Below are 25539 nucleotides of genomic sequence, written 5' to 3'. Positions count from 1 at the left end.
GAAGTGGTGATGTCCCTTTAATACCAACATGACCCCAACATCAGTCTAAGTGAGTACATGATTGTGCTCTGTATAGTTTTAATAGCTTTAATGTGAAAGATACTGCACCAATCACCACAAGAGGATTTACAGCCGGTTACAAAATAGGATTGCATAAATCAGAGGTGGAAATGATCTACTAAGTCATCAAATCCATCACCCTGCAAAGGCAAAACATAGTCCTCTGACAGCGGGGAGAAATGGGAAAGATAAAGATCCTTACAGAAGATTACTTTTATTCAAATATATAGAATTAAGTGAACCATAACCACATCTTTGGCCTACTGACAATACACTGCTGTAATAGTCTAAGGGAAGTACCCTGTCAAGCCACCCTATATATGCAAGTGGCTACATATTTTTTTAAAGTGTGATGTGAGGTCAGTGTATATGGAATTATGGCTTAGGAGTTATGTTCTACTTACTAAGGTCTGTACAGGCTAGCAAAAGGGTATACTTTGGACCCAGTCCTGCAGTGGCAGTGCTCATGAGTAGCCCAATTCCAGTCATTAGTCCATAGAATAAGTTAAGCACGTGTGCCAGTGTTTGCAGGAACAAGACCTTATGGAGATACTCAATGAGCAGCAATAATAGCAGCAGAGGTACAGCACAGTAGATGGCAGCAGGCTACCCATCATGTTGTAAGATTTTAAAATGCATTGTTTCAATGCGCCAAGCGTAGCTATCTATTTTAGGGTTTTCAATAGCTCCCATCATCAAAATATTGATGAACTGAATCACTCGCTTCTTCCTTTTGTTTAACTTTCATATTAATTTATTGATTAACGTGCTTTAATCATCATCATCATCATCATCATGTTCCTATTACACCTCTGGCATTTAGGGCAGTGATGAAGCTCCTCCACCCCTGTCTGTTTCTGGTAAGTCTTTCAATAGTTTCCCAGCTGTGCCCCAGGTTTTTCAGCTCAGCACAGCTCTTTGCCATGTTGTTTTCGAGCGGCCTCGTTTTCACTTGCCTTCAGGTGTCCATCTTATTGCTACTCTGGTGATGGAATCAATTTCCATCCGAACCACATGACCGATCCTACTCCAACACCTCCTGGCAATGATGCTCAGACCTTCTTCGCTGTACTGTGTCAATAGATCTTGGTTTGAGAGTGTTCTGGGCCAAAAGATATGGAGGATTTTTCTGAGGCAGGTTGTGTGGAATAAAGATAGTTTGGACATATCATACTTTCATTCCCCACTATAAAGTAGCATTGAAAAGTATGCAGCTCTGATAAATCTTGAGTTTGGTTTTTGTGTTGCATTTTGATTTCCAGACAGTATTTAAGCTCCTGAAGGTGTTCTTGGCTTTACTGATTTTGTTCCAGATATCCTGACTTGTTCCACCGTCCTGGCTGATGGTGGTGCCCAAGTATGTAAATGTTTCTACATTGATGAGAACATAACCCTCTATCCATATTGGTGATGGTGAAGCAATATTAAAGGTCATGATATCCGTCTTATTGCGGTTGATTTTCAGTCCAATTTGCTGGCTGAATGCATTGAGTTGAGTTGTTTTTTCTAGTATGTGGTGCTGGATATGTGATAGGAGAGCAACATCATCTGCAAAGTCCAGGTCTTCAAGGAATGAGAAGAGTGTCCATTTAATGCCTCTTGGCATGTCTTCCGTTGTACACCACATTACCTAGTGGATGGCAATGTTGAAAAGGATTGCAGACATGACACACTCCGACATACTCCTGTTTTTGACTTCAAAACTGAGCTCACTGTGATCAACACTGCATGTAAAGCTGAAATAGAAGCTTTTGATTATGTTGATTATATGGAAAGGAATTCCATATGCCTGCAGTATGCTCCATAAGCTGGTCCTGTGAATGCTATCAAAAGCCTTCTCAAAGTCTATGAAATTTATGTTGAGTCGTCATTGCCATTCTAAGCACTGTTCTATTATGTTTCATAGAATGAAGATCTGGTCCAGGTATCCACGGCCTTTCCGAAAAATGGCTTGCTCTTTTCTGGGAATGCTATCAACTGCCTCCGATATATGCTGGACTATGATCTTTCACAATACTTTACTTGGCACAGATAAAAGTGTGACACCACACCAGTTATTACAATCACTGAGAGTTCCTTTCTTTGGTATCTTCACTACAACTCCATAGGTCCACTCATCCGGCACTTCTTTCCTTTCCCAGACTGATGTAAATAGAGTGGCCAAAACAGATGCTGCTAAGTTATTTTTTAAGGATTTGATGGCTCGAATGATCTCTTCCTTAGTTGCAGTGTCTGTGTTGATATCAAGATCTTCTTCTGCTTCCTAGATGTTTACTTCCTCTTTAGGTGGCTCCCTGTTCAGCAATTCTTTGAAATGTTCTGTCCACTGTACATCTTGTTCTTTTTCGGTTGTTAGTAGGTGGCCTTGTTTATCCCTGCTGAGAGTGTTTGTTGGTGTCTGCTGTTTACCACTCATAAGCCACGTCATTTTGTAAACTTACTAATATTACTATAAATTAAGATTCAGAGGGCAGTTCAATTAAAGTCTACTAGTTCTAGGGTTTTATAATCCCTACATACAAATATTCCTTTCGGATTGAAACTTGGCATATGAGGATTTTAGACTAAAGAAAAAATGTATCACTGTATTTGAAGGGGGGAAGTGGATGGGTCCTGTTTTATTAGTCAGTGATCTAAATGAAACTTTTTAAACTAACCACTCTAAATAATCCCTGAGGACTCCAGTTCCATTTTGTCCTGCCTTTAAAGACTTTCTTTGCCAGGCAGTGTGATTGCTAAGTATTATTATTATTATTTGCTGGTCCCTGCAGTGGCCTTTTAAGACAGGTTTCACTTTTCACACACAGAGAAGAATGAAAAATATTTTAACTAGTCAGGGCTCTAAATGATGGAAGCTGTGTGCACTGCACATCAATTAACCATGTGCAGTTCTGTCACAGATGGAGCATTTCATTGCAGGTTAATGTTTGCACAGGTTAAGGCGGAAAAAGTGGGCATATGAAGTTAGTTACTTATTCCTAGGCAGGTTGTGGGGCATGATGGAACAGCAATGATCCCTCTAAGTATCTTTATCTGCTTTCACATCACTTGCAGCCTGGTAAGTAAGTGTTTAGCATGTGGAAAATGTGACGTTTGGTATCAATAACTAACTGTGGCCCCTGAGTGAGGGGAGATGGGGCTGGGAAGGAGCTAGCTTGAGCCCTGCTCCGAGCGATCTACTGCACAAGCTGCTTGTGAAGCTCTGAGAAACACTGATGTGGAGACACTGCAGTGAAGAGAGGGAGGCAGGGAAATATCTGTGCCATTCAGGGAAGTTTAAGGGGAATCAATCCTCCAGCACCCACGAAGCTGGACTCCTCCCGGGAAGACCACTGGCCGCACTTGGCCCTGGGGAGAAAAGCAGAGACGACCGCTTTAACGCGCTCCCTCTCCACCCTTCGGGAGGGTGCAGTCGCTGCATAGCTCCAAAGAGCAACTTGCAGCGAGCCAGCAACCTCCCTCACTGCAGCCTGCCAGTCACTCCGACCCGGCCCCGCCTGCAGTGCCTGCAGCTCCCCACCAATGACTGAGCGCCTTCAAAAAGATGACCTCACTCTTTGCCTTGCTATTGGTCGGCTATATTAAGAAAGTAGCCGGCCCCTTTAAATAGCAGCGCCCAGCAGCAGCCTACAGCACTGGTGGAGCCGGACTGAAAGCGGCAGAAGCGTTAGGCGCTCGCTGTGCACGTTGCTCAAGACCCTGCCCCCACAAAATATAGCCCAGGCTGCTCCAGGCGCGCGGCGGATCCGCAGCAGCGGGGGCAGGCGAGAGGAGCAAGCCGTGCGGAGAGCCCAGGCTGCGGGAGGCGGGCGAGCCCGGCAGCCTGCAGAGCGGGGCAGTGCAGCAATCCCCCTCCTTCATCGCAGCCCGGCACGGGAGAGCGCCGCAGTAACAAAGCCCCGGGGCGGAGACCGCGGGTGTGCAGCGATCCCGCGTCATCCCCAGCTCGCGTGGTGCGAGAGGGACCCCCCCCCGGCTCGCCTCGCCCAGTCCATCCCAGCTCGCCACGGTGCCCTGTAGACAGCGAGAGGGAGGCGGAGGAAGCGGGGCGGGCGGCGGCGAAGAAGGCCCCTCCAGCATCCTGCTGCACCACAAGGCGAGCTTGGCGAGCCTGGCCATGGCCGCGATCCGCAAGAAGCTGGTGGTGGTGGGGGACGGGGCGTGCGGCAAGACCTGCCTGCTGATCGTCTTCAGCAAGGACGAGTTCCCCGAGGTCTACGTGCCCACCGTCTTCGAGAACTACGTGGCGGACATCGAGGTGGACAGCAAGCAGGTGGAGCTGGCCCTGTGGGACACGGCCGGCCAGGAGGACTACGACCGCCTGCGGCCCCTCTCCTACCCGGACACCGACGTGATCCTCATGTGCTTCTCGGTGGACAGCCCGGACTCGCTGGAGAACATCCCGGAGAAGTGGGTGCCCGAGGTCAAGCACTTCTGCCCCAACGTGCCCATCATCCTGGTGGCCAACAAGAAGGACCTGCGCAACGACGAGCACGTCCGCAACGAGCTGGCCCGCATGAAGCAGGAGCCCGTGCGCACCGAGGACGGGCGGGCCATGGCCGTCCGCATCCAGGCCTACGACTACCTGGAGTGCTCGGCCAAGACCAAGGAGGGGGTCCGCGAGGTCTTCGAGACGGCCACCCGCGCCGCCCTGCAGAAGCGCTACGGCGCCCCGAGCGGCTGCCTCAACTGCTGCAAGGTGCTATAGGGCGCGCCGTGGGGCTGCCTTGGGGTCACTCGCCCGCCGGGACCGGGGGGGACGCTGCCCGGGGGGGGGGGGTTGCCCCGGCTAGGAGCCGCGCACTGGAGGTGAAGCGGGGAGACCCACGCGCTTAGGCCGGGGAGCGGGCGGGGGAGAGGCAGCTGCGGAGCTGGAGGGCGCCTGCATGCCCTGAGCCTTGGGGGAGGCGCCCCTCGTCCAGAGACCAAGGCTGCTCCCATCCCCTGCAAACCAATCGCTCGTGGACTGTGAAACGCAGCCAAAAAGCGGCTGCTGAGACTTGGGGGGAGGGGGGGGGAGAAATGGATCCAGCTCCTCTCTCTTCTCTCCAGCTGGGGTTATTAACCCAGCATCTACTGCACCAAGAAAGTCTCCTTTGTGAGAGGGGATCAATGCACATGAGACACTTGGAAAAGACTTTCTCCTTCCTGTGTGTGTGCTCTTCCTACCCCAGGCCCTGAGCGCTTTGGAGTGGGGACTGCATTTCTCTGACTTCCTGCAGACTACCAGCAGCAAACACCTCCCATTGGGCAGATTTCCTGGACTGAGCTGACCTCTGATGTACCTGCTGTGTAACATAGTTCTTTGGATCAAAAGGGGCATCAGGGAGGGATGGGTTATCCAGTGTGTATTTACCTAAATATTATTTTTGTTTGATCTGGGATACTGAAAAGTGTGTTTATTATTTAAAGTAAACTGGGGAGTGGGTGCCAGACTACTCAGCCCAGGTTTAATTTCAGACATTGAAAGGAACAGACACCCTTCCCCACACCCTGCTGTTTAAAGAGCTGAACTGACTCCAGTTGTCACCCAGCTGAACTGGAAAAGATTGATCTACTGTCTTTCTTCCCTAGACATCAATCTCCTGATGGCAGTCACAGCAGGATGGGAAAGGGTGGGGGGAAGCCCATTGTTGCCATGTATTATCTCGGTGCCTGCTCCTTCAGTTACAGTTGTCTTCTGCAATTGTTGCTTTGGTTAATTTAAAAAATATTATTTTCCAGTGAGAACTTACTTTGCACAGCTAGGTGTTAACTCTTTAATTTTAACACTTGTCAAATGCATATAACACTGTAGCATTATGAACACTTTTGACATAGTAACCTCATCTGTTTTTGGATTTCTTTTAAAAATGTCAAAAGAAATAAAACCACTGTATTTCTTTGAAAAGTGAGTGGAAACACTGGCTCCTTCCTGTCCCCTCCCAGAACAGTTTAAAGTATTTGGGTTTATTTAAAATTTATTTTTACAGGGCAGCCATTTACACCTGTGCTTCTCTAGTTCAGAGAACAAACTTATCCATCTATTTTTTTTTTTTTTTTTGGTCCTTTATGAGGTATTTTGGTTTCCCTTTTTTGACAGTGGTACTGACAGTTTGTTTAGGGTTTTTGTTTTTTAATGAACTGACATGGCAAAAGCAATGAGACTTATATGATGTTTACATAAAGTTATATAAGCTGTGTATGCAGTTTTTTATGTAAAGTATTAAAAGACTCTATGATGACATTCATGAGAAGTTTCTTGTGGTTCAATAATGAGTTGCCTGAACAACGCTGAAGCTACTATCTGCATACAGTGACTGACTTCACAGATAAAATTTAGGATGGGTGGGGTTAGATGCGTGTTCTCTGGATTGCACATCTTTTGAAGCAGAGTTCTGTAATAAGTGTATTTTCTGCAACATTAGGTGTCCTTTTCAGGGGAGCTTTCTGGAGAAATCAGCTTCTGCAACAGGGAGACAATTGCAAATTCTCAGAGGTCGGGCTGGGGGAGGGAAGTGGTGTTCCTATATGGAGTGTTAGTTTTTGTTTTGTCTGACATGATGTCATCTTCATTTCCTCAGGAAGTAACCAGTTCAGAAGCACAAAACTCCTTTGTCTTGCAGCAGGGTGGGGTCAGTGACACTCCCCACTTACCTCCTAATGTTTTCCATAGGTTGCCCTATTTATTTTTTTCCCCCCAAAGCGTCAAGTTTAATCACTGATCCTCACTTATGATTGAGGGGGTGGATCTAATTAACTTTCTGCTAATAAATGCCCATCTTTCTTTTCTTCCCCTCTTGGCTTGGTTCACCTGGTATTTTTCTTTGACAGGTACCATGTTCTACTGTTGGATGTTCAAATAAAAATGTCACTAGGTGGGGTGACAACACCTGCAATTATAGAACATATTCAAATGTCATTTATTTTAGGGGAATCCTTTCTGAGTGATAATTCGGTAGGTACAAAATGTCTATTCATCCTAATGCAATGCAGTACATGCCTTGCTGATTCATGCACAAAATTATGATCCCTCTTCTCATTTTAGCAAAAACTTTGAGTCCTGAAGAGGTCTCACTATATAGATCTCATTTTCTTCTTAAACCAGTTTTATACCAGTGTAACCCCATTGACTTCTGCAGAGTTAATGTAAATCACGAGTAACTTAAGTGACTGGAGAATCAAGCCCTTCACTTATACAGAATCTGAACATTTGCTAGTACCTTCTGGATTATAAACAAAGTAAATGACAATTGTCAAAACACCTTTTTGTAGCGCTTGCTTTGTTTCAGCAGAGAAGGCCGCATCCCATGGAACTCAATGGGAGTTTTCCCATTGATTTAAATAGGAGTGGGGTTGGGCTCTTTGTTCTGCAGATTGGGAATTCAATCAGTAGACAGGAAAAATACCTCATACTATATTTAAAAAATCAATAAATGTCCTTAGTGAATGTAATTGCTTCTAATTTTCAGTGGAAAATACTGGCATTTTTAATTCAGGCAATAATTGGCCAGGATTTTTCAGAAATAACAAATTTTAGATGCTTCATTTTTTGGGGTTCAAACTTTAGACACTAAGGAGGGAGGGGTCACTTTTATGGGGGAATGATCGCTTCTTTCTGAAAATCAGGCCCTTTTAAAGAATGTTAATTTGAGCACCCAAAACCTGAGGTACCCAAAAAATCACTAGTCCCTTTTGAAAAATTTCCTGCATTGTGCTTAAGGGGATTATTGTCAGAGACACTATTTCTGCAAAAGGAACTACAAACTCAAACCCTTTCTCTAGCCTAGAGATCCTCTGTATAGTTTTGTGTCAAAGTTGCTAAACCCAACATGTGACCTTTTTCTTTTAATCTGATTATAATAATATTGATACTTTGTACTTACGGTAGCACTTTACAGTTTTATCAAGCTGTACAAAAAAGCTATAATCTCCAGTGTCCCAGTGAGGTAAGAATGTTTTCAGCTTATGCATTGGGAAACTGAGGTAGGGGAATTTACTACTGTATCCTTATACAGTATCAGTATTTACTCCTGAGGTGCTTAGAAGCAAGAACATTCATGCTGGACATCAATTGTGTTTTGCCTGAGTAAGGGCTGTAGTATCTGGCTCAAGGGGAAAAATAAATCCTGTAAGAGAGAGAATGTTTTAACTGAGCATCACCTTCTTATACTATCTGTTAACTTATGAATAAGACTATAGTGAGATCATATTAAGAGTCCAGCTGTGTGGATCAGATCAGGATCAGAGCCTTAGTTTGCTTTGTCTTGTGCTGTACACTGCATATATTCATTAACATTAATACTCTTGATTTAAGCAGAACAGAGTATAAAGCTAATCATATCTTCCTTTACATAGCAAGAAGTCCTGTTGATTTCACCTTGAGACGTCAGTGGGAAGTTTGCTTGAGTAACCGGTGCAGTTTCAGGCCCGAGACTCCAGCTAGAAGTCTCTTGAATCCAAAAATGTCTGTGATTTGGGTATACTGAACCTGAAGTAGCCTAAGGAAAGTAACAAAACTTCCCCTTTCCTTCCCTCCTCCCCCACCCCCCGCCCAAAACCCGGTAGTAGATACAGCACTAAAAGAATAAGGATTTTTAAAAGTATTAATTTTGATATTCCATTATTAGAATGTGTTTTCACCAACACAAGCAAAAGATAGAGATGACCTTTTGGGGAGATAGAATTTGGTGAATCACTAATAAGTTTGGTTAAAAACATGTATTTTAAATAATTTGTTCATTATTATTCATTGAAATTAAACTATGTATTTTGCCCAAATTCTTCTTTCACTTCTTACCCTGGTGTAACCCCATTTACTGCACTGGGATTGCCTGGGTGTAATTGGGAGCGGAATTTGGCCCAATGTCTTTATTGGCTTTTTCCCTCAAGAAGAGCTTAATTTAGTTTGTTTTGCTTTTCTGTGCATTGAAAAGATTCTTATACAATTTTTGCAGGGAGATAAAAAGTTTACACAGACATAAGAGACTACTAGGTAGAGATGCAGGTTACATGGCTACCTCAAAGAGGCGATGCTTCTCCTTCAGGAGCCAGAAGAGATCTCACTTCTGTAATCCTTCGCTTTACTACCGTGGGTCGACCACCACTCAAGGAAGTTAAACCATGTGAATGTTAGAATCTATACATCTACAGTGGGTGAGTATGGACATACCAGACATTACCAGGACCAGGATTTGGTCTGCAGTGTGTATGTATCTTTCTCACCATCTATATGTCCATAAGAGCTTGATTCAAAGTTCAGTGTAAATAGTGGATGTTTTTCCATAGACTTCAGTGGGGCCTGGGTCAACCCCCTAAAGCATAACTTTAAGCAATACTGTACGTACACTTGTAGAGAACACACAAGAGGAAGGGAATAAGATTTTTTTTTTTCAAGTTTATCATAGCTCATGTTGAGAAGGAGGAATTTTCTTTCACATTAACATCTAATGCTATAGTGGGAAGCCACAGCCTGTGAAAAGCGGCAGACAGATCTAATGCCTTTTCTGGTGACAGCCAGATGATTGCAGACTGTTTAGAAAAGGAGACCTCATCCCTTCTTTTGTCAGGTCCTTTCTCTCTTTGCGGTTCACTTCATGGGGTGCATATGTGTGTACAGTTTATTGTTCATACATAATTCAGCAAAGAATCCTGTGGCACCTTATAGACTAACAGACGTTTTGGAGCATGAGCTTTCGTGGGTGAATACCCACTTTGTCAGATGCATGTCTGACGAAGTGGGTATTCACCCATGAAAGCTCATGCTCCAAAACGTCTGTTAGTCTATAAGGTGCCACAGGATTCTTAGTCTGGATCTGTAAAAGCGGCAAACACGGCTACCCCTCTGATACAAAATTCAGAAGCAAGTAACCATTTGCTATAATAAGCACTGACAAATCTGCTTCACTTACATGAGTGGCATATCAAACTAGTGCTAAAAAGAGAGTGTAAATAGTAAGAAATTTTAGAACTAGAGGGACTGATGGATTGTCAGGGGTCTAATGCTGACAGTACACAGTATGGTTTGGATATTAGCTAGGAGCTTACAGCACATGTTTAACCAACAATATTTTTATACATTTTAAGCTTGACTGTCTATTTTTTGAGCTAAATCGTGGTTCCATGTGAAGTACCTTTGATGGATTGGATTTAGTGCTAAATATTTATTACATGGTTTGACACTATTCATTTACTCACTCATTCAAAACTTGATGTGGGTGTGTGTTGGGGGGGATTCAGAATTTGAAAAGAAAGTGGGTTGCTTGGTGGGCTCATTTGCATGATAATAGCCACAATTCTCTTCTAGTTCACAGCCCTTTCCTAACAATGCTGGTGCCCCTGCTCTGGGAACCAACTGAAAGTGCTGCTGCAGATGTATGTGGCGGCAATGCAGGGGGATGTGTGTGGGCTTGGCTACACTGGAGAGTTGCAGTGCTGATGGTGGCTTTACAGTGCTGCAACTCACTCACCATCCACACTTGCAAGGCACATACAGCGCTTTATCTCCCTGGCTACAGCGCTGGCTGTACTCCACCTCGGCCTGGGGAATAACGACTATAGCGCTGCTGATGCAGCGCTGCTCCGCCAGTGTGGCCACCAAAAGCGCTGTTATTGGCCTCTAGAGGTATTCGGAGGTATCCCAGAATGCCTGTTCAGTCACTCTGTTCATCAGTTCGAACTCTACTGCCCTGGCCTCAGGTGACCTGCCCTTTAAATGCCCCGGGAATTTTAAAAATCCCCTTCCTGTTTGCTCAGCCAGGTGTGGAGTGCAATCAGTGAATCTTTCCAGGTGACCATGCCTCCATGTGCCAAACGAGCCCCAGCATGGAGCAATGGCGAGTTGCTGGACCTCATCAGTGTTTGGGGGGAGGAAGCTGTGCAGTCCCAGCTGCGCTCCAGCTGTAGGAATTACGATACCTATGGGCAGGTATCAAGGGCCATGCTGGGAAGGGGCCATGACCGGGACACGCTGCAGTGCAGGGTTAAAGTGAAGGAGCTGCAGAGTGCCTACTGCAAAGCCCATGAGGGAAACCGCCGCTCCGGTGCTGCCCCCACGACCTGCCGTTTTTACAAAGAGCTGGACGCGATACTTGGGGGTGACCCCACCACCACTCTGAGGACCATGATGGACACTTCAGAGTAGGGTGAGGAGGAGGAGGAGGAGGAAAGCGAGAGTGAGGGTACTGGGGTGGGGGAAGACACCCCAGAGTCCCAGGAAAGAAAGATACCTTAGCCCAGGAAAGAAACAGGCACTGCAAATCAGCTTAGAAAACACAGATCCCTACTAACATTGTAACCACTGCACTTCACTCCCGTGCAAGGCACCAAACATTACTGTTGGTTTTCAGCCTCGAATGCTTCCCTCAAGGCATCCCTAATCCTTGCAGCCCTATGCTGGGCCTCTCTAGTAGCCCTGCTCTCTGGCTGTGCAAATTCAGCCTCCAGGCATTGAACCTCGGAGGTCCATTCCTGACTGAATCTTTCACCCTTCCCTTCACAAATATTATGGAGGGTACAGCACGTGGATATAACCGCGGGGATGCTGCTTTCCCCCAAGTCTAGCTTCCCATACAGAGATCTCCAGCGCCCCTTTAAACGGCCAAAAGCACACTCCACAGGCATTCGGCACCGGCTCAGCCTGTAGTTGAAACGGTCCTTGCTTCTGTCAAGCTTCCCTGTATACGGTTTCATGAGCCATGGCATTAACGGGTAAGTGGGGTCTCCAAGGATCACAATGAGCATTTTGACGACCCCTACTGTGATCTTCCGGTCTGGGAAAAAAGTCCCGGCCTGCAGCTTTCTGAACAGGCCACTGTTCCGAAAGATGCGTGCATCATGCACCTTTCCGGGCCAGCCTGTGTTAATGTCAATGAAACGCCCACGGTGATCCACAAGCACCTGAAGAACCATGGAGAAATACCTCTTCCAATTAAAGTACTCGGATGCTAGGTGGGGTGGTGCCAGAATAGGAATATGCATCCCATCTATCACCCCTCCACAATTAGGGAAACCTATTTGTGCAAAGCCATCCACAATGCCCTGCACGTTCCCCAGAGTCATGGTTCTTCTTAGCAGGATGCGATTAATGGCCCTGCAAACTTGCATCAACACTATTCCAACAGTCGACTTTCCACTCCAAACTGGTTCCCGACCAATCGGTAGCTGTCTGGAGTTGCCAGCTTCCAGATTGCAATAGCCACCCGCTTCTCCACCGGCAGGGCAGCTCTCAATCTCGTGTCCTTGCGCCACAGGGTTGGGGCGAACTCCTCACGCAATCCCATGAAAGTGGCTTTTCTCATCCGAAAATTCTGCAGCCACTGCTCGTCATCCCAGACTTCCATGACGATGTGATCCCACCACTCAGTGTTTGTTTCCCGAGCCCAAAAGCGTCATTCCACGGTACTGAGCATTTCCGTGAATGCCACAAGCAATTTTGTTTCGTACGCGTCACGCAACTCACTATCATCATCAGACTCCTCATCACTTTGGGTCTTATGGAATAGCTCAACTGCCAAACATGATGTGCTGGCGAGACTCGCCAGCATACTCCTCAGCAGTTCGGGCTCCATTTCCCACAGAAATCGCGCTACACAGAAACCGTTGAGAGAGTCAAGATGGCACCAAACGTAGATGGAAAAACAGTGACTGCTGGGATCTGAAGCGATGCACCACGGGGCATTGGGACAGGAAGCGGAATGACCCGCCCCCTCCGCCTCCTTCCCACAACCCACGGCGCCAGAATGGGAAGAGATGCTCTGTTGGATAGCTGCCATAATGCACCACTCCCAACACCGCTGCAAATGCTGCAAATGTGGCCACACTGCAGCGCTGGTAGCTGTCAGTGTGGCCACACTGCAGCACTTTCCCTACACAGCTGTACGAAGACAGCTGTAACTCCCAGCGCTGCACACCTGCAAGTGTAGCCAAACCCTGTGTTTACAAGCCAGAATTGCAGAAGAAGCTTGTCTGCTCATTTTAAGCTTTCATGCAGTTATTTTTTCTTTAATACATACTGGGATCCAGACCTGCACTTTTTTCTTTGCTATAGTTCCAGGAATGCAGAATCTGGCCTTGTGTTTCATGGACTTTCATGGGAGATGAGGGCACTCAGCATCTTACCGGAGGGTCTCAGCACTGGTCCAATAGCATTCAATCCAAACATCTCCAGGACCGGCGCTAGGGGTTTGAGCGCCCTAGGCGGATGGCAATTTCGCCGCCCCGCGCGCTGGTCCCGCGGCTCCGGTGGAGCTGCTGCAGTGGTGCCTGCGGAAGGTCCGGTGCTCCGCGGCTCTGGTGGAGCTGCCGCAGTCATGCCTGCGGGTGGTCCACTGGAGCTGCGTGAGCAGGTGACCGCCTGCAGGCACCACTGCGGCAGCTCCACCGGAGCCATGGACCAGCATACCCGCCGCAGGCACCACTGCGGCAGCTCCACCGGAGCCGCCTGCCGCCTCCTCCGACAAAACGGCACCCACCAATTATTCTGGCTCCCTAGGCGATTGCCTAGGCTGCCTAAATGGTAGTGCCGGCCCTGAACATCTCTTACTTTTTCCTCTAGAGAAGATTATAGCAAATACCTGTAGTACTATACAGATCCTTCTGTATTATATATGCATAATACACCTACCTCCACAACCTTACCATGCACATGCTCTTTCTGCATATGTAATTTGCATTAGCAGTAATGAGAATCATGCTGCTGCCTTGGAAAAATACTTGGTTTTTCTTACCATCAGCTGGGAATAATTTTCATTCTTCAGGTCTTAAGCAAACCACTAACTGACTGAGGTTAGGAAGAAACTTCCCCTAGGTCCAGGTCACTTCATCATTGTTCATGATGGGTTTTCTTACCCTAGGACTCTCCCTGACGCTGGAGGGGGTATTGGCATAGATTGCTGCTAAAATCACCACAGTCTTTGTCACTGAGGAGCCCATTACCTGCACCTACAGCAACGCAGCTGCAGCTTTGCCAGTGTAGCATTTCAAGCGTAGACAAGTTCACGATCTCAGTGCTGTGCCTCTCAGCTTTCTTCAAAGCTGATAGTTAAGAGACTTGTCAGCACCATGCATGTTTTGCTTTTCCCATCAACCAGGAAGACGTGGAAAAGATTTAGGTATCTGAATTCCTCCTAAAGGAGAGATCCATGGCTACACATTTTACTGGTGATGATTCCAGGATCTTGGACAAAACACACATGATAATAAGCCATGAAGAGACCCTGCCAAAACCCAAGAAGCGATAAAAACAAAACAGGCCATATATGATCATTAGCTTGCAATTTGAACTTTATCAAAGGTGTGTGGAGTACTTGAAGCACTGAGATACTGAGGCTCAGCGCATATTTTTTCTTGAAGTATTTAATATAAGTGTTTAAAACATGAACTGCTGAGCTTAACCACATCACAATGCCAGCCAAAGGGAGAATTCTGCAGAGATTTCTTCAAGGCAATAGCTAGCTATAGCTTGGTGTATACAGCAGTTTAAAGGTCAAATTGTATCCTCGGGCACAAGGTTGTCCCACTGAGATCAATGCAGATATCCTACAGTTGTAGATAATTCATTTATCTGTAAACATAGGATTAATCTGAAATGCTCAGTGTCACCAGCACAGCTAGATGCTATTCAGTCTAACGTAGGCAGAGGGAAGATAAAAGCCACTGGAAGATTCCATCCCCTCCCCTAAAGTGGAACTGGAGCTTTGGTGGTACTTCGGGATGTTCAGATTGGTTTAATCGGATAGCTCATTTAACTAAGGGTAGGCAGGAAATACGTTAATTCAGTAGTTTAACTATTTAGAGATAACAACAAATAAAATCCCTGTGGTGTCCCCAGGGACTCTTTATGGCCATTCCATGGTCTTAGGAGGGAGTGGGGTGGGTTGGGATTTCTTCTTCAGAGATTTCCCCTTCTCTTGGGCTGTATATAGTGGACTCCTAAAGAAATTATCATTAGAGCTGGGTAGGGAACACTTTTCCTACCCCAGGAAAATTTTCAAGATTTTGAAAAATGTTCCAATTCCAAATTGAGACAAGAAGGCAACATCTCAAAAAGTTTTCATGAACCAACAATCTGAAAAATATTTCAGTTTGGGTCAATCCAAATCTTTCATTTCAATTTCCACCTTTTATTTATTTATTTAGGTTTAAGATTTTACCAGTCAATTCTCATATCATCCACTGAGTCTTCACAGAAAAGAAGACCTCAATTTCTAATGAAAATGAGTGGGGTGGGTTGGGATTTCTTCTTCAGAGATTTCCCCTGCTCTTGGGCTGTATATAGTGAACTCCTAAAGAAATTGTCATTAGAGCTGGGTAGGGAACACTTTTCCTACCCCAGGAAAATTTTCAAGATTTTGAAAAATGTTCCAATTCCAAATTGGGACAAGAAGGCAACATCTCAAAATTTTTTCATGAACAAACTAATGAACCCCCTCCCCCCCCCACCATGTTAAGGCTATATCTGCACTACAGACCGTACAGTGGCACAGCTGTACTGCTGCAGCTGCGCCTCTATAAGGTTTCCTGTGTAGCCACTCTATGCTGGCAGGAGAGAGCTCTCCTGCCAGCATAATTAAACCACCCCCAACAAGTGATGGTAGCTGTGTCAACAGGAGAGCGTCTCCTGCCGACATAGCGCTGTTCACTCTGGTGCTTTTGTTGGTGAAACTTATGTGAAAAAAACACACCCCTGACCGACAAAAGTTTTGCTGACAAAAGAGCTAGTGTAGACAAAGCCTAAAAGAACGTGTCTAAGTCTTCTTATACAGCATAAGAAAAGGGGAAAAAAATGGCATAAGTCCATATTTTTCCTTTGCAGTTCACCTTTAAAGTAAAGTTAAGGATTCTTTAATTAGAGCGTGATTGAAATAGCAGACAGTAACGTTTTGTTTGGAACTACTGCAATGTCTCATATTTGTATAGCTGAGATGTATGTCCAGTAACTCTGTGTATTGACAAGCTCCTTTGAAATGTTTCATGAAGTGTATTTTCTATCCTGGCACAGGGGCTACTTTTGTAAATAAACACGTCCATTTTTACATTCCTCTGTGTTGTTTCTTTCCCTGAGAGCTATAATTATTAGTGAAATTATGGAATAACCCATGAAAAATGTAATTTAAATCATTATGAGAGTGGAAACCTGTCCCCAGACTTCAGTCATTCAAAATATATGAGCCAGGCTCCCTAAAAATTCAGGATATGGTTTTTAACTCATGATTTTTAAACCAAACAAACTTTAGGCTTTTTATTTGCCTGTTGGTTTTTGAGCCTTTAGGTTTTACATTTTCAAGGTTTTCTTCACAATTATCAGGGCTTGAAACTGACTTTTTTTTTTTTTTAAATGAGAGCCGAGATTCTTGCACAAACACAGAAAAAACAACTCCAGGAGCTGGCGCTTTCAGAAAAACACCATAGTGTGAGTCTCTGATAAAATCATGAGAGCTGGCACCATTGGCCGTGATCCTGCAATCAGATCCACAAAGATGGATGTACCATTGAAGTCAATAGGAAAATATGCTTGTAAAGCCACAAACATTGTCAGGGGACCCTAGGGATAGATGTAGATTTTTAACTAATCTTTTGAAACTAACTGGATTTCAAGGTGAGGGGGTGCCAACAAAAATAACTTTATATATTCCTTTTTTTTGTTTGTTTTCCTGGAAAATTCCTGTTCCTAAACCGTGTCTTATTTGTAAAGCTCCACACATATATACAACATCCTATAAATAATGAATGAAAAATGATAAAGGGCCTGCTTATACTCCTGTGATCCATGCATGGATCTATATATGGATCTCATGTCTCCCACTTGGAAGGAGTGTGGTGGGGTCAGCTACTTCTGTGGCACTTGCCCCTGTTCCTGGAACCCCCAAAAGGACTGTTCTGCTGGGATCCATGTGGGTGAGGATTGCAGTGCATTGGGGACATGCCAGGGATGGATGGAATGGCAAGATGGGGGGACCTCAGTGGCTAGGGAGCAGATGATGGGTGTGCTTCCCCTAGTGCCAGTACAGAAGCACGGAGTCTCCTTATCCCCTATGGGAGCACGCCTCCCAGCCTAGGTAGACAGACTTGTGCTAGCTCAAGATAGCAGCCCCAGTGGAGGCTTGGGCTAGTCATCTGAGCTCAGACCCAGGGGGTCAAGTGGCTCCAAATTTGGGTGACTCGCCTGAGCCTCGACCGGTGCTGCAACATCCTCACTGATATATTTAGCATACTAGCTCAAGCCAACCTGGATCCCAGCTGCAGTGTAGACATACGCTGTGTATCCCAGGGGATCCCTGTTTAGGGACCAGCCCTGTGGTCTGTTCTATATGGGAAAAGTGTCGGGTAAACCACACACACCCACACAGAACAATGTAAGGGAAATTCCATGAGGAGAACCTGTGGAAGTTCCTCAACCTTAGCCCATCTCATGAGCTTTACTGCAGAAGGGGTGATGTGGCCCACAACAATAAAAAAAATCTAGAATGCCCCCACAGATAGTGATACCTTAACTGTAGTGTGACAGGTTGTGTGTTATAAGGCATAACCACATTTTGAAATTGCGAGTGCATAATGTATGAATATGGACCCCTTTAGTAGTTATGGTGAGTGGTTTTCCTGCTCAGATGTTTGTGGCAATCAGGATATTGTCAATGGTGTCTCATTCAGAAAGAGAAGTGGGTATAAGGGTGTGTAATTTTGGCTGAGACCCTTGGGGACAGGTGAGGTTGCTCCAGCTGCCTGCATGTATGCTATGGCCAGTGCCCTTCATAACCTGAGACCCAGGAGGGGGATATGACCAGGTGATGACAAGGTGACACTTTGCCTGGGAAGCAAGACAAAGGCCAGAAGGAGGTGCAATGGGGTGGTGGTGGGGTTTGAGGTCGGGTTGCTGGTAGCTGAACAGTCTGCTTGGGAGAAGTAGGGCGTCTGGCCCGGGATTCCCCCAAGATGGAGTTGGCTGAAAGTCACTGATTTCTGTGCTAACAAGTTCTCTTCTATACTGTGTTCCTGTCGACTAATAAAGCTTCTGTTTCACTCTGGCAGAGAGTGACTGTTGACTACGGAGTTGGGGTGCAGGGCCCTCTGGCTTCCCCCGGAACACCCTTCATGGGCAAACTCACTGCGGGAAGTGCATGGTGAGGAAGAGGATGCTCCGAGGTCAGACCCAGGAAAGTCGAAACTGTGTAAGCTTCTTGGCCTGGTGACAGTATGCTCAGAGAGAGGAGGCATGTTACCCAGAGTCCTGACTGGCTTAATATGGAGTAGTTCCAGAGCACTGGCCCTGTGACTGTGTGACACTGCTGTAACCATGGTACCTAACAATAATCTAGATTATGAGACATCTCCAGTAATGTACTATACGCTGAACTCTGCAGACAACATCAAACCATGTTATAACAGTCGAGAGACTGTACTTTTGCTGTTGTAGCAGGGCACTTTTTTCTGAGTTTGAGTTAATCTGGAATCAGCAATAAACATTCTGCAATGGTTTCTCTCGCTTGGTATGGTCCCTTAAATCCCCTTACCTGGTTGGGGAAAGAGTTTCCCCAATTTAGGCACTGTACAGGACAGCCATAAGCCACCATGCTCAGAGCCTGTAGCTAGCTCTGTCATATGGGACATGCTGGGTTGAGAGGAGGTTTGTCAGCCTGCAGCCTTGTCTCTGTTTGTTCATTTTTTGTCCCCCATATTCAGTTAAGTTCTGGATTCTGGGGCACCTCTATCTGTGGGGACAGGCCTTTTGTTGCTTTGGCGGACTCCAGCCACTATGCTTCGATGTAAATAGGTTGCTCAGATTTTCTCACCGAGCCCTGGAGAAGCTCAGAAGAGGGAGGTCACAAAGGTGCCTTAAAGCCAACTCCTAGATTTTCTCTAGAACAGTGATAGTCTAACTGTGCTGTCCACAGTAATTACTAGTATGCCTCCAAAAACAATATGGACAGGGCTTTATTTGTCCAGAATACATAAGTTCTGGTGTGTCTCAGATCGGTACCAGGACTTTATCGTGACTTGGAGACACAGTTTAAATATGGCTAGATCAGGGATTCTCAAACTGCGGAACACCTCAGGGGGTCGTGAGGTTATTACATGGGGGTCGTGAGCTGTCAGCCTCCACCCTAAAGCCTGTTTTGCCGACAGCATTTATAATGGTGTTAAATATACAAAAAAAGCGGTTTTAATTTATAAGGCGGGGGGGTCGCACTCAGAGGCTTGCTACGTGAAAAGGGTCACCAGAGCAAAAGTTTGAGAACCACTGGTCTAGATCCTATCTACACAGGAAGAAAACAGCATATTTTAAATGAGCTGAGGACAGAGGACTGGGCTTACAGTTGCTTTGTGCATAGCAAACAGACTACAAAGCCACCATGAAATTTTCAGTTCAAAACTTGTAGGCATGACAACAAGTTAAGATCATGCACAGAGCGATTTAAGTTAGGGCTAACAGAAATCTACACATGTGAAAATTATGTGGCAATCCAGTTACAACCTTAAATTTAGTGGGCTTCAGTGTCTGGTCCAATTAACCTTTAAACACCCCTGCAATAGCACAATGCTGCAATTTATGATTTGTAGACACTGCATATTTTTTTTTACGGTCAGCTTTTTAAAGTAAACCCACTAATTCCCCGGCAAATTAAGCATAGACATGCATCTATTTTTCTTTGATGTTTTTCAACAGCTTTTTTACAGAATTAAACCTGGGCCAGTTTGACAGCATCCCTTTAAGCAACATCAAAGCTGTAGTTCAGCTGTTCAAAACAGGGAATGTTTTAGGAACTGGGCATCAAGAAATGCCCAGTAAATCTGAATACTTCAGATCTTTAAAAATCTAGATAATTAAAGATCAGATAATTGGATCCTTACTCAGTCCTGGACTGCACCTTCCCCTGAATAAGGAATGTAAATGAAATTCATCTTGCCTCATGATGGCCTTTTGGAGAGGGGTAATTTCACCCCTGAGGGTGCTGTCCTACTTTGTGTCTGTCTAAATCTTAATTGTTGGCATTCTCAGCAAAGCTGAAACTGAGAAGCTTTACAATGCAACCTCAGCCACCACAGTATGAGCTCAATCTCCATTTCAACAATTAGTTTTGTCAAATTTGCCAGCATTAGTACACCATACTAATTATACCGCAATAGCCACAGAAGTGTAACTCCCTGTGTGGATATCCTTACTGTGAATGACAGTAGCCTTTTCTCAGTTTAGCTATACTGCTATAATTATATTGGTATAGTAATGCTGGTAAATCTCCTGTGTAGACAAGACCTTAATGCATAGGAGGTGCATAGGAGGTGCACCTCCATAGATGCTCCGGGGCTGGAGCACCCAGGAAAAAAAATGGTGGCTGCTCAGCACCCAATAGCAGCCCTTCCCCCATGATCATCGCCTGCCGGCGACCCCAGTGATCAGTGCCTCCCTTCCCCACAGCAGCTCCTGAAGGCCATGGATCAGCTGTTCAGCAGTGTGCAGGAGGTACTGCAGGCAGAGGCAGGATGGGGCAGAGCAGTGGTGGGAAGAGGTGGTGCAGGGGCAGAGCTCAGTGGAAAGGCAGGGGTGGGGCCTTGGGGGAAGGGGTAGAGTGGGGGCAGAGCTTGGGGTGCAGCGGGGGTCAAGCACCTCCCCCCTCCAGCACATTAGAAAGTCAGCGCCTCTGCCTTAAGGTTTTGCCTCCTTTCCACAAAATGCAGTCCCTCTCTGCACAGTGTAATTGTCTGAGGGTTTAACACAGGGTTCCTAAAGTCAATATTACCAGAAGTGGGCAATTGATAACTTGTTTGTACTTAGTTATTCTAAGGTATTGTCAAGCCTACATTAATATTAATACTTATATTACATGTTGTTTTAGGTTTCCCTACTTCCATTTCAGCTATATTGGCATTACTTATAATTATTAAAAGCAATTTCATACACAGTATATGAATCAAGCTTGCCTCATAGCCCCTGTAGAACCAGGTTAACAGAACCTGGAACAAACCTAATCTAGTTCCGAGGGCACAGAGAGCCACCTCATGGTTAGCACTAAGGATGTATGTATACCAGCCTTTTTTGGGAAGCCACCTCCTAGTGCAGCTCCACCAATGGTAGTGCTAACGCTACAACAGGTTGTGATGTCATCTAACCCATGTCATCTAACCCTGCCCAGAACAAGTCTAGATGAGACACTAGTAAAACCACCCGAGCCACAGACTTCTGAGACATCAGTCTCCCACTGTTGCTGTTCTTGGTGGAGCTGCACCATTGGTAGACTAACAGTGGCACATTTCGCAATAAACATCTGTGTAGGCAACACTTAAAATTAGAGAAGTGGGCTGGATATTTTTCAGCAAAACAGTTTTTCACTTGAAAATGTTGATTCATTGAAACTTTTTTCAGGAATGTACCAGTTGTGATGGAACTTTTATTGGGAAAGGCTTAGGTTCAGCATGGAATTTCTGGTGAGAGTCTCACTTCAGAGTAGCCAGTCATCTGGTGGTTAGGGCACTCACTTGGGACATGAGATGCAGGCTCAAATCTTTCCTCCATCTGATTCAGAGCTAGGGTCTTGAACTGTGATCTCCCATATCCCAGGTAAGTGCCCTAACCACTATGCTATTGATTATTCTGGGGTGCTCATTTTTTTGCAAATAAACTGAAAGGTCTCCAGTTCACCCTGATGTGGTATGGGAACATTTCTGAAACTTCAAAAAGTTTCAAAGGATGGGAAAACCATTTCCTGCCCAGCTCTACCTAAGAGGCAGACACATTAGAGCATGTCTTTACTGCAGAGTTATCTTGGTCTCTTAGGCCTGGGCTACACTGGGGGAGGGGGAGGTCAAACTAAGATACACAACTTCAGCTACGCTAGTCACGTAGCTGAAATCGAAGTATCTTAGTTTGACTTACTTGGCTGTCCTCACAGCGGTGAGTTGACCGCCGCGGCTCCCCCGTCGACTCTGCTTACTCCTCCTGCCAAGGTGGAGTACAGGCATCAAGTCGGGGATCTATTTATCGTGTGCAGACGAGATGCGATAAATCGATCCCCGATACATCGAACACTACCTGCTGATCTGGCGGGTAGTAGAGACATACCCTTACTCAGGTATTTACCTAACTCCTCTCTAGTCCACTCACAAAACTCTCTGATTGAAGTTTAATGGTACTTTTAATAAAAGCTAGCCAGCCCATTCAGGGCTACAGGCTAAATCCTGAGTGAGGCTTTCACTCAGGCTGGTCACCCAACAGCTTTGCAGTGAGAATGTACACTAAATCGCTAGATCAGGAGTTCTCAACCATTTTCTTTCTGAGGCCCCCACAACGTGCTATAAAAACTCCATGGCCCACCTGTGCCACAATAACTGGTTTTCTGCATACAAAAGCCAGGGCCAGTATTAGGGGGTAGCAAGCAGGGCATTGCTTGGGGCCTCATGCCACGGGAGGCTGCTTGAAGCTACATTGCTCAGGCTTTGGCTTCAGCCCCAGGTGGCAGGTCAGGGCCCCAGTTAGTCTAATGCTGGCCCTACTTGGTGGCCCCCCTGAAACCTGCTTTCGGTTCCCTATGGGCCTCTGGTTGAGAACCATTGCACTAGGGGGCTGTCTGAGCAATGGGTTTTTTTCTTTTCTTTTCATTTTCTTTTTTTAAACAAGGAAGGAATAATGGCATTGAAAGCCTGCAAACTTCTGTCAGTGATTATGACTGATGGAGCCAGACTGCACTTATAGAGTGTAATTCCTCCTACTCCTGCAATAACTCAGCTTCATGTAGGATCAACACATTACTTTTCTGAGACTCTGCTGTCAAGTCTGAGGTGTGCTCCCTCATTGAACTCGGGTCTTATTGGGGAGCATAATGAAAAGGTTCTTCCTAGGCGATTTAATAAATTGTGTATATGCAGGGGATGGCTTGTTTTTCAAGTTCACTCCAAAATTCAATTAACTCTGAAAGTCTTTTATAGAAGCAATTTATTTTATTTTATTTTTAAAACAGCATTCAAATGTTCTCTTTTTGTTTGGATTATCCCCATTCCTTTCCCAAGCGTTTCACCGTAAGTGTTTTTGGCACAGGGCAATGTAAATTACTCCCTGCTTCCTTCATCTCTTTTCTCCCTGCTGCAAACTCTCTCTTTCCACAGCCTTCTCCTCAGAGAATTAGCAGTGAAGTATTTGAATTCTCCCACTTTCAGTCACTTGGCCAGCTACACAAGAAGGCTAAACCAGATGCGTGTATATACTGAGAACTGATGGACTCAATGGACAGGATGTTCTTCCGGGTGTTTGTCATTCCATACATCATTTTAAATTCATGGAATCTCTTAACTATCTAGGGGGACCAGATCGCAAGTGTGAAAAATCAGGGCAGAAGGTGGGAAGTAATAAGTGCATGTATAAGACAAAGCCTCAAATATCAGGACTGTCCCTATAAAATCAGGACATCTGGTCACCCTATAACTATCCCAAAATAGGGGCAGGTTAGGTATGTTCCTTGTTACTTTGTACACTTCTATATCTGTTCCAGAACATTGTGTTTTGGGGATTATTTTTTAATCTGGAGTGAGAGACAAAGATGTTTCATTGCTGAGTCAAGTAAGTGCTCTGTTCCGCCGCTGAGGCAATGCGTGCACTTCTTGTCCTTTTGCTTGAGCCTGTTCCAGGATTAGTAGCTCCGGTAACTGCCTAGAAGTTTATGTGCTTCAGGCTGTGAAGCAGATTGCTAGGACTGGGCTGTTAGAAATAAAGGAATGGAATGCAAAATGCTGCAGCCTTGGGGCCCAGGTGCTCAATGTATATAGGTGCCTAACTCCTATTGAAATCCTTGGGCAGTTGGAGCCTAAATACCCATGAGGGTCTAGGTTCCTCTGCCTGGTGAATGCCTCCATGTGGCTTAGTTATCCTGTTTTACAGGAATATCTGAACTACAGAGGCAAAATATTTGACTAACCCTCCCTCTCTTCGTTCATTACCCCAGGGGAAAGAATGGAGTCCAATGAATCTGGCTGCTGCAATCTGCAGCTTATTTATGTTATGCTTCCTCTCCACATACCCTTTTTCCAAAATGGCAATATTCCTTAGTGAATGGGGAAATTCCACTCAGCCGCTGCTGTGCTGTCCAGCGGAACAGTGAATATGGGGAGGAGTGGGGGATTCTTTTCCTTTCACGTTAAGTACGTCTCCTTTGCCAAACTCCCAGTCCTGATAACTGGATAAGAAAGAGCATCTTTATCTGCATCATTGCACAGCTCTTATCTAGCTACAGATGTTGGTTTTGCCATGTTTGTCCTCAACTTGTGTTTCTGTTTAGCTGAGGAAACTCTTGGTTTTTCTTATTTATGCAATTACTACTACAGAAATAAGAAGAAACCAATGATGAGAAGAGGGTCCCAGTTGTCACACCTGCTTCTCCTTTCCTTCGCTCATATGCATTCATATCTGTCTTCTTAAAGGCCTTTTTCCCTCCAGACATTTCTTTTCCACCTGCAACTGTGATGATAACAAAGAGCCTGCTGTTTATGGAAAGGTCTAGCATACAGGCTGCAAAAGCAGATGCCCTTATGGCATCAAATGACCAGCCTGGAAGCTGTTAGATGATCAAGCTGATTGTTGGACTCTCAACTCCCTGTCTTACATTTGATTGTGTCCCATCCTCTTTACAGCATTTCTTGTTTCCTTCTATGTCTTTACTTTTTCTGTAAGATGCATGCCCAGGATTCACCAACACGTACAGTAAATGCAGAGCAAAATCCTTCTAGAATGACCCCAGTTAGCAGTTCCATAGTTTGCTGTCTGACAGCATTTTTTGCTGTAACACCATTTCCACCCCTTAGCCTTATAGAAACATAGGAATTGTCATCTAGATCAGACCGATAGTCCATCTAGTACAGTGTAATGTATTGGGGCCTGTGGAAAACTTTCCCATCCAATGGGCATTGGAGCAGGCCCTCTGAGAGGGGCCAGTGCCGGATGCATTTTAGAAAGGTGATGGAGCTTGGACATTTCGGCAAAAACCTTTCCACAAGGGAAGCTTGTTCCTCTCCTCAGTGGTTTATCCTGAAGCAGGAAGGTTGATAATATCCCTCGTGACTGTTTATTATTACTAGTGTAAATGTGGTTCATATCCTTATTAGTCATGAATATCTAACTCTTTTTAGAATTCTACTGAGACCTGGTCTACATACTCTTTTTGGTCAGGTTTTGGGTAAGTGGTTTGGTACAACCCCAGTGTGGATGCCATTGTACCAGTACAAAAGTGCCTTATACTGTTCTAGCTTATTCCCCTTCCCGTACAGGAATAGTCATACCAGTATAAAGCACCTTTATACCAATATAACTGCATCTCTGCAAGGGGGTTTGTACTGCTTTAACTATACCAGAGTAGTTAAAGCAGTACAACTCTTGTGTGTAGACAAGGCCTACATTCTTAATCTCAGTGATCTTGTAGTAGTAAATTCCTCAGGCTAACTATGCACAGTGCAAAGGAATTTCCTTTAAAATGTTACCTTTTCATTTCATTGTGTGTCCCTGGTTCTTGCATTACAAGAGGC

The 25539-nt window shown here is 45.3% G+C and overlaps 1 protein-coding gene across 1 annotated transcript; it reads left to right on the top strand.

The window, feature by feature from the left end:
• The first annotated feature begins 3686 nt into the window (after positions 1 to 3686).
• On the top strand, positions 3687 to 6290 carry LOC115648154 (rho-related GTP-binding protein RhoB). Its single transcript, XM_030555348.1, has one exon. It carries the CDS (start codon positions 4178 to 4180, stop codon positions 4766 to 4768), a length of 591 nt encoding a protein of 196 aa, XP_030411208.1. The 5' UTR covers positions 3687 to 4177; the 3' UTR covers positions 4769 to 6290.
• Positions 6291 to 25539: the final 19249 nt, after the last annotated feature.

The sequence above is a fragment of the Gopherus evgoodei genome, chromosome 3 (genome assembly GCF_007399415.2).
Source record: "Gopherus evgoodei ecotype Sinaloan lineage chromosome 3, rGopEvg1_v1.p, whole genome shotgun sequence".
Classification (NCBI taxonomy): domain Eukaryota; kingdom Metazoa; phylum Chordata; order Testudines; family Testudinidae; genus Gopherus; species Gopherus evgoodei.
This window is presented reverse-complemented; position numbering and strand designations above follow the sequence as displayed.

What these genes read in the sequence shown, in the direction of transcription:
- LOC115648154 (XM_030555348.1), top strand. Translation starts at nt 4,178, where the DNA reads ATGGCCGCGATCCGCAAGAAGCTGGTGGTGGTGGGGGACGGGGCGTGC.